This window comes from Vanacampus margaritifer, chromosome 3 (genome assembly GCF_051991255.1).
Source record: "Vanacampus margaritifer isolate UIUO_Vmar chromosome 3, RoL_Vmar_1.0, whole genome shotgun sequence".
NCBI lineage: Eukaryota > Metazoa > Chordata > Actinopteri > Syngnathiformes > Syngnathidae > Vanacampus > Vanacampus margaritifer.
The window spans coordinates 25,466,691-25,476,975 of record NC_135434.1 but is presented as its reverse complement, the minus strand read 5'-3'; the positions used below and the strand labels follow the sequence as shown (position 1 = coordinate 25,476,975).

The window sequence follows — 10,285 nt, the reverse complement described above, 5'->3', positions numbered from 1 at the left end:
ACGCACACACACACGCACATACAAAAAAATATATAAATATGTATATGTGTGTATATATATATATATATATGTATATATATTTTAAAAATAAAAAAAGAGAATTTTTTTTTTTCTTTTTAAAGGAGAGCAATGATGATGTCAAATCGAATGAACAATACTGAGCTCTCCTTATAAAAAATAAAAAATAAATCCCTTGATGACAATTTAGCCCAAAGTCAAAAGCAAATAGTCGTGAATTTGCTGGAACTTGTCTGACCGCTTCGGGCAAAGAGGCTATACTGGTCGCTACCCAATGGCAGGGACAGCCAGGGCACAAGAGATTAACAGCCTTACAGATAATAGTCTTCAATTAACCTAGAAAAAATGTTTTAGGAATGTGGTGCAGTGACCTGATTGCACATATCGATGTAAATGCTACATGATTTATAAAGTTATAGTTTTGTCGTCTATTTAGCACAGTTGTTAAGATTATATTTTTATTTTATTACACTTTTATTAACGTAACATCTTGGTAGAAACAAGTTTCAAGCAGTTTATCACAAACTGCCATTGCAGACAAGTTCTGGTGTGAAGTCGCCATGGCCTTCGCAAGTAGTAGTAGTAATATGTCTTCTATTTTGTCACGTGTCACGTCAGGCACATTACTATCCTCCATTGGTCAGAGTTGGCACACACTTCAGAGCAAACCGAGCACCATTAGTTAATCGGGAGTGTGTTTCTCAAGAACTTTAACCACCCTTCCACTCTTCCCCGGAAAGGCACCCTGTCCCAACATCACCCTCAATGTTATAATTACATAACAAGAAGAAACTTTCAACCACCATTTTTTTAAAATATATATATAATTAAGTACAGTTCCAAATTTGAGTCTGGATTATTCAGAAAACGTTTATCCGGTTAATCTCGAAAGTGTTTTCGGAAAATTAAAAATTCAGATAATTAAACCCCAGCCCCACCCCTTTCTTTTCATTCATACAGATTATTTACGTAGTGTTTTATTTCTAAAAAAAAAAAAAAGGGGAAAAAAAGATGAAGAGCAAGGCAGCATAAATTAGCCTGAAAATTTCTCCCGCTTTAGTTATCAAAGTTCTACTTTTGAATTCGGTATTTTGTTATTCTAATTACTATCCACACATATGGAAAATTTTCATTAAATTTGGTCATTCGGTTTCATTCTAATCGGAATAAGCGAAGTGCGCATCGTGGCAGCGCGGTGCATTATGGGTTGGCCGGCTGGTAGCCTGCTACCAACTTGTCATTGATAACGTATGGAGTCTAACGGGGCAAGCGCTGATTTGGAAGTTGATGTTTTTTATTGAATCTATTTTAAACGTGCATAGCATGCCCTTACTGACTGCCCTCTGCCGGGACACGACAGTTAAGCCTATTTAAGTGCTTATTATTTGACTGAATGTGTGCACTTTACTGGGAGTTGGACCGAGGACACGACACCCAATAATGTGTAAAAAATAAATAAATAAATAATAATAATAATTTTAGCGTCGTATACGTCCGTTTGGATCTTTCGTTTCCGTCTGGAAATTGGGAAGCGTAAACAGAGGTTTACAAGCGTACACTTCCGTCTTATCTAGCTTTTGAAAGATTACAGAGATCTCTGGTCACACAATTGCATATCACCCAAGCAGTGTCATCCAAGATGTGTGTGTGCTCTTTTGCCCACACAGCCTTTTTATTCAAAACATGAGGAAACGCCTCTGTCATCCCGTGAGGTACAAAATGAGTTTGCATTTTGCCAGTAAACTAGATCGTCCTTGAACTTTTGAAAACCGGATTTCTGACAAATAGGAACTAGACTTCTTAGATAAACAAACAAAACATATTAACTTTCTCATGTCTGGTAAAACAGTAGAAAAGATAGCAAGAATGTCAAAAGCATTACTCATTAGGTTATATTAGGTTAACATAATTACACCTACATCAACACATCTATAATGAAATCTAAAACAGGTAAAATGTAAAATAAAACAGTAAAAATGTTAACAATGTCAACACTTTGCTATGGTGTTTGTTTGTTTTTTTGCCGATAAACTCCATTAGGACAGTTAAAATGGCACCAAGTGCACCTGTCATTTTGTCACTTAAGGCTGAAAGTCGTTTAAACAATGGTTGCAAGCTTTAAGATGTGCAGTTACGCAAACATATTTATCGCTCCATTCGCCGCCATTCAAATTACAGCTTTGTTTGGTAGTTGTTTTTTTAAACTTGATTGTCACGCATGCGCAAATTTAATGCACACTTCGCTTATACTGTACAAGGGCAGGGTGCTCCCTGGAAACAAGGCCTTTTGAGCATGGAACTTCAAAGTAAGAACTTCTCCCACGTGCACACTATTGTATGTGTATTATAGATGTGTTGTTTTAGCAAATCAAAATCAATAAAGTTTTACAAGACACAACGTTGCTTGAATCGACCCAACATTACAACTTAAAACGGCGTTTTACGATCTGTAGCTCTTATTTTTGAATTATTTTCCATATGCTAGTATCGACTGCTCCTATTGGCCCCAATATTTGCCAATGAAGGGCACTGTTGGATACACGACTCTTTTCCATGTGGGAAGTGGAAGTGCTATCTGTTGCTACCTGCTAACTAACGTAAAAACATGGTAAGGATTTTCATACGACTTATACAAATACGTCAAGTATATTGTAGAACAAGAACATGTTGCTTATACTGGCTTAGTAGAAAAGTGTGTCGGACTGTCGGTATGTTTTAGTGTTTGTAAAAGTCTCACTGCACCACGAAAATAGATGTTAAACTTTCTGATGTAACTGCAGTGTGGCTACTCACTCAGCCATAACAATATTGATCATGTAATATAACAGAAATTAATTACTTTATGCGCGCGTGAATGTTTACAGGTAGTTGATACACATATCTTCCAGTCAGTTGTAGGACTCTGTTTTGTCGTTAAGTGGCATCATAATCAAAAGACGTTTTTTTGTAAATTGTATTTGTAAAGCAAAAAGGGCATACTTGTGTTTTTTTCCCTGTGTGCATCTAAGAATGCGTCACGAGATGGTTTAAACCTATTTTATGATGTCGATTACATTTAATGTGATGGCTTTGTTATGTGATGTTGAATGATAGCTTCGTCGAGAGGTGAGATTGAGGCGGGAGTACTTGTACAGGAAGGCACAAGAAGACAGGCTCCGAACAATTGAAGAGAAGAAACAGAAGCTGAAGGGTGCTCTCGATGGTATGGATAGTATGCTCATCATATAAACAGCAATAGCGTAGTTATGACATCGACCTCACGTTTTTCCCCCTCCCTGTAGAAAACTGTTTGCTTCCAACTGAGGTACGCAAAGATGCATTACAGCTCCAGAAACTTCTGGAGTACGACGATGACGGTGCAGAGGGTTAGTGTTATGTTAGTGCTAATAACCAATATCTCAGGCTTACACAATATGTATTCCCTTGATTTTCATTAAAACACTGTGTGTCTTCCAGGTGTTAGCTCACATATGGATGATGAGTACAAATGGGCGGGAGTTGAAGATCCAAAAGTCATGGTCACCACTTCCAGAGACCCGAGTTCCAGACTTAAAATGTTTGCCAAGGTTCGGCTCAGTTTGGCTCAAACTACTTAACATACCGTGTCAGACCCATAACCATCATAGGTAGTGAGAAAAAAACAAATATTCGTGTATTTTTTAGTTGTCGATTCTGAATTGTATTTGCTCGATATTATTGTTGTATATATATATTTTTTTGCTGTACTTGACGAAAAATGAAGTTGGGGTTAACTGAATTTCAATTAACATACATACCTTCCCTTCTTCTGAGACAGGAGGTAAAGTTGATGTTTCCCGGAGCTCAACGCATGAACAGGGGAAACCATGAGATTGCTACACTGGTGCGAGCCTGCAAAGCCAACAACGTCACTGACCTAGTCATCATTCATGAAACCAGAGGACAGCCAGGTTTGTTTATAATTTCTTCAGAATTCAATTTAAGGGGTGTCTCAGAAAGCTTTCAGGACTGGTTTCACGAAAGGTATATTTTAAATCAAAACTTTAAATGACAAGATTTATCCTTCAAAGTAATCTTGTTTGTAGTTTAGTGCACTTTTCCAGCCTTCTCTGTCATGCATTTAGGCTCTACTGGGATAATCTTTGTGAATTCTCCATAGCTCAGTCATAGTGGCCATATTGATGTCATCTATTGCTTTTTTTTCCCTGAGTAAAATGGGTCCTCTTGATGACCCCACCTGAGCTTGGAAAGAGAAAAATAAAAATCATACAAAGCCATGTCGGGTGACTAGGAAAGTTCCTCTAGCGCGTCACTGTTCTGTCGGATGTTCAAGGCATTGTGAGCACGGAGCGTTGTCATGGTGATGCAGCCACGAGTTGTTCTGCCATAAGTCTTGCCTCTCCCCGCACACTGAATGAAACAAACAGCAGAATCTAATCATGTCCCATATTAAAGAAAAGGAAATGTATCTTTTGTGACAGCATTCGAGATAACCTGTTCACTTATGTGGCAGACAGAGTTATGCCCGTATACATGGTCATTGTGCTGAATCGGAATGCTCCGTTGGCAAGCGCGACGCACAGACAATGTAGTTACATAAAAGGACCTGATTTCAGCTTTTAACGTTCTACGTTTAATAAAAGACGTTATATTTATGTGACACCACGCTAAATCATGTAATCGGTTTCCATATCGCTCTAATAGTGTGTTTTTTTACTGCATCATCATGTCTGTTTACATCGGCTTGATTATTTCCGGTGGGTTGCGGACCAGAAGCGTGGACTTACTGTACACATATACACACTGATACACAAATACATACTGTGGCATTGAGACAGAAAATAAGGTGACAACACCACACTAGGGCTGGGCGATATGGCCCAAAAATAAAATCTCGATTTTTGCAGTAATTCAGGACGATTATGATTTTAATCTATTTTAATCTAATAAATCCAAGAAACATTTATTTAAAGGTTTCATTTATTCAAAAATAATTCCTGTGCAAAATGTTCAGACAACAATAATGTATATTGATTCTAAATTAGTTTTAACATAAACTTAACCTTCATAGTTTGTACTGCCACAATTAGGTAGTTGGTAGCTACTGTAAACCACCCATCCAGCATTGGGCAAAATTACAACTCACAAAAACATTTGGATGTAACAGAACATAAGAACAGCAGCTTTTAATCATCCAGAAGACAAAAATCGATTTCACGGTTAAGCAAATATTTAACCATTCAATTTTTAAAATGACGATGAATCGAATTAATTTGATTTATTGCCCAGCCCTACGCCACACATAAATCAGTGTGTTCAAGCGAGGCTCGTAACGAGTGGGACGGTGCTGCGTGTACAAGTAGTTCATTTAACACAAAGACCAAGATGCCTTGTGAATATAAATAAGCGAAAAAGAAAATAAGTTGAAGAAGAAGAGGATGCCGCGCGTACATGCAAACCAATTCCCCGTTCAAACGAGGTACTGTCACCGACGCCACCTGAGCTTGAAGCCGCTCCTGCTTCTTATAAATCACCAGTGTGGAAATATTTGCCTTCATTGTGTCGACAAAAAGACGACAGTGTGTAAGATATGCTTTGATGTGCGCTGAACGACATGATGTAGTTTTGACAACTAGAAAAACACTATCACTAATCCCGGTAACTATCCTCAGTTGCAATAAAACGTTCACAGAACTCAGCTCGCGCAAAAGCAAACTAACACTATAGGGCTATTTTATATTTATCGATCTGCAGCCCTATTCAGTGGTGAAAAACACTGGATTAAAATATTTAAATTAGTTTATTTGAGTCGCGCTACACTATGCCCAACATCTTAAAACAAAAGTGTTGCTCTCCATGAAGACGTTAAAGAAAAAGTTTTGGGAGCGGGGTCTGAGCAATGCTGAGTTAGTTGCCTAACAACAGCTGGCTGGATGAGCAACTGAGAGTTACATGACCGTTATAACACATAACGGGGGTATTGCAACATCACATCTATGAATCATATACAAGTGATCGTTTGTCAGAAATAGTAAAGTAAGCACTACTAGAATGGAAACTGGACAGACAAAATACAACCATACCTGTAACCACAGATAATGCCAAAGCATTGTCAATGCCTTAATGCAATTGGATTGTAAATTTGACCAACAGTGCCTAATGTGACCCACATTACACAAGAATAACGGGAATTGCCTCCCTTGTATGCAGCCCATCTTTTGAAATGGCCTGAACTAATGTAATATTTACTATACGAAATTTAACGAATAAAACCAATGGTCGTAGAGTTGACTAGTCTAAAAAGGGCACATGCCTCTGTGCTGTAAGAAAAAGCAACAAAAAGTGAGAAATCGAGAATCGAATCGTGACCCTAAAATCAAAAGTCAAATCGAATCGAGGATTGGAAGAACTGTACCACCCCTACTGTATGGGGGAATGCACATATTTTACTTGGAAACTATTTTCCATTATTTGCTGAAAAACTTGGCTGTTTTTGTGCTCTTTCTGAAATATGTAAAATGTCACAAGATGAACCAAAATCCCAACAACCTGCCTCTTAAACCAAGTTCTCGGATCACTTGAAAAAACATTATATGGCTTCTTTGAGGAACTGATTTTAAATGTGAATTACTCCCTCCAGTGAAGGTTCTGTCTTCCCACTGCTTACAAAACGGCAGTGGTAAAGCCCCTTCTGAAAAGTAATCTAGACCACAACATTTTAAAGTTATCGACTTGTATCCAACCTAATGTTTATAAGTAAAATACTAGAAAAGCTGTTTTTTTTAACCAATTAAATTGTTTCTGAAATATATATATATATATATATATATATATATATATATTTTTTTTTTTACAGACATATTAGTCTGGTTTTATGGATGACCCAATGACCCAAAGTACAGAGACAATCATTTTACAGATTTTAAATGACATCAGGTATAATGCAGATTCATAAAAACTTACACATAATGTCTTTTATATGGAGTCATGGATGTCAATGAATTTAGCAGTTCAACCAGGACAAAACCGAGTTTGTAATTGTTCTTGAAGGCAAGAAAGAGAAACTGTTTCAAAAGCTGCAAGATTTTAAACGTGTAAATAAAATGGGGGCGTTATTTATTACTGAATTACTTCATTTTATTCTACATATTAAAAAACTAAGATAGTTTATTTTTTTACCACCCGTTTTTCTCTCATGCTAGTTTGGCGGTGCTGATGTACCGCATACTTTTATCTCCTGTCGTTTTAATTATTGCAAGGCCTTGCTCTCTGGTCTTCCCAAAAAACAAAATCTATCTATAGCTTAGCTTAGCTTAGCTTAGCTATAGGTTTATTTTTGTACATTAGATGCTGGGAATATTTAGCCTCGGCATCTGTTTTATGTTTTTTTTAATTGGCAAATATGGCAATAACTCATAGTAAATGAAAATGATCGGTTTCCATCACTGTTTATTATCTGCTTTCATTTCCATGTTACATTCAACAGTCCCTCTAACCAAGGACAGTAGGCTGTTAGGCACAACTAGTAGGATCACATTTGTAAAATAAGGTTTTCAATAAAACTGGCGTGTGATTGAAAGTACAGGCTGACATTGTTTGTTGGTCCATATTTGCAGATGGCCTAGTGGTGTGCCACCTGCCGTTTGGGCCCACAGCTTATTTCACGCTTTATAATGTGGTAATGAGGCACGATGTCCCAGACATAGGCACCATGTCCGAGGCCTTCCCCCATCTCATCTTTCACAACTTCACCTCACGGCTTGGCAAGCGGGTGAGTACTCACTCAACCGTGCTCTGCTCACATGCCACTGATCGCGTCTCTCACCATTTGTCCGTTAGCTCACCTGATTAAACCTTCTTGCACAGGTATCCAATATCCTCAAGTATCTTTTTCCAGTGCCGAAAGAGGACAGTAGGCGTGTAATCACATTTGCAAACCAAGAGGACTTCATCTCTTTCAGGTCAGTCGATTGGTGCCTTCTCATTTTAAAAGACCATATTGTATCATGTGCGTTAAGAAGAGAGAATCTTTTTTTTTTTTTAACAGACATCACACCTACAAGAAAAAAGACCACAAGAGCATAGAACTGACAGAAGTGGGGCCCAGGTTTGAAATGAAGTGTAAGTATAAACTGAAACCCATTTAGAACTCTGGGAAGAAACTCTCAATCAAAGTGCATAATTTAATCTAAGATGTGATTTCATCCCTAAACTGAATTTGTGCCGGATCTCTATTCACGTAAGAAGAGAAAAAAAGGGCTCTATCATTAATGGTACAACAACCAATTACAACAGACTGTATAGCAATGAATCACAGTTGAGCATGCAAATGACCTGGCTATTCATCTAAACATCAGCTTTATGTGGATACAAGGGTGGGAATTGATTTTAAAAAATCAGCAATCACAATTCCATTATCAATAACGCTTATCATTCAAATTCCTTATGTATTCACGTTGGGTCAAGGAATAAAATAATAAAAATAGGTTGTTTTCGGGGTGGAATAAAGAAAAAAATATATATATATTTTGCCTTTATTTACAATGGGAAATCAAAGGTTTGGGTAAAAGTTTATATTGTCCATTAACAAGCCAAGTAACGAAATTTGGTTTCAAATGCATCAAAATAAAGATGAGACATTCTTATAACATGTCAAAAAAGTTAAATTTATATCCATCAAAAAATGTCTGGAAAAGCCTACATGAACAACTGAACACTGTAAATGGAAATACTTAAAACGTTTTCTGATGCCAATATTGTCTGTTGGGAATATAATTAAGAAATGGCCGTTATCAGGAATAGTGGCAGTTAAAGCAATAAATGGAAGACCAAGAAAAATATCAGACAGAACAACTTGCAGGAAGTCAAATCCCACGTTTGATTGCACGATCCCCCAGAAAGAGCTGGCAGACACTGGTGTTGTGCTACACACACTATTCCACTATCAAGAGATACTTATAAAAAATGTGTCTGAGTCTTCAGAAGAAAACCTCATCTACAGCGTCGGCTGATCACGATCAAGTCGATCAGATCGGCGTAAAGTCTAAAAAAAACTTTAAACGTCTGCTTTTTTTTTTATTTTTATAACAACAAAGCATTTTTAAAATCATGTTTTCCAAAATAATGTTCTTGCATTGTGCACTCTTTTGCAAGCAGTTTTATTTTATTTTATGTGCTTTTAAATGTCTTTAACTCTGTTGTTTGAATGCTTTTAAATGGAGTACTTGTAATTAGGGCTGCAGCTCTCGAATATGTTGGTATTTGGATATCCTGCTGAAAATTCTATTGAATAATCAAGTATTGACATAACAATAAAAAATAATACTTTTGCTTGGTTAAAGGATACATAAATACAGAAGACAAAAAAAACACACACACACTGCCACTTAATGAATGACCAACTGATTTTTTTAGATAGTAAACATGTTTATTAAAATTTAAACTGCTTAGCGGCAGACTATTTTCATCTCTAGAAACATTAGTGAGGTTTTACTTTGACAAGTCTTTCACCATAGATATCGGTCTATGAGATGAAGTAACGTCAGAACCACAATAGCGATTGATACACTGATAAGGGTAAAATTATACATTATCATTTAAACTAAAGTGGGCAGGTCTGAGCCATGAAACTCCAAAGGCCTGAAACCTGGACAAACCAATGCAGTTCATGAAGTACACAAGCGGTTCATTTTTGTGTCCTGTAATCATTTTGACATTTACATGTGTAGATGTTCTCTGATCTTCAATCCTGTTTTCTGTTTTTAGTATACATGATCAAACTGGGCACCTTGGAAAACGAGGACACAGCAGATGTCGAGTGGCGACACCACACATATACCCACACTTCCAAGAAAAGGAGGTTTCTTAGTGTTCAATAGGTTTATAATAAATATTTATTATAATCTTACTTTTGGACGGTTGTGTATAGAATGACTTCATTTTTTTTTTTTTTAAGTCAGATGTTTAATTGGCGAGTTACCATTAAAACAGTACAATTTCAATATGTCCACTGTAGATATTAGCAGTATTTGACAAGTGATGATATCTTGTAGACGCACATCTCTTGCATGTACTATTCAATATTTTTGTTTTAATAAAATACATTGCCTGGTTTGTATTTGCTCCTCTTTTGAATCTTGAATAACAGCCACGATACTTAAAAATGAAAAATTGCAATTGCGACGAAGTGGTGATGTAATTACAAAACAAGTACCATGTACATTGGAGGGTTTTAGGCCTTTTCTCTGGTATTAGTGTCGCTGTTAGCTTCGCTGTCGTTTTGAAAACT

The 10,285-nt window shown here is 36.8% G+C and overlaps 1 protein-coding gene across 1 annotated transcript; it reads left to right on the top strand.

The window, feature by feature from the left end:
- Positions 1-2,470: 2,470 nt before the first annotated feature.
- On the top strand, positions 2,471-10,110 carry imp4 (IMP U3 small nucleolar ribonucleoprotein 4). The gene is made up of 9 exons (XM_077561587.1): positions 2,471-2,626; positions 3,112-3,220; positions 3,300-3,383; positions 3,475-3,584; positions 3,815-3,947; positions 7,614-7,768; positions 7,864-7,958; positions 8,045-8,118; positions 9,763-10,110. The coding sequence occupies exons 1-9, from the start codon at positions 2,624-2,626 to the stop codon at positions 9,873-9,875; spliced, it is 876 nt and encodes a 291-aa protein (XP_077417713.1). The 5' UTR covers positions 2,471-2,623; the 3' UTR covers positions 9,876-10,110.
- Positions 10,111-10,285: the final 175 nt, after the last annotated feature.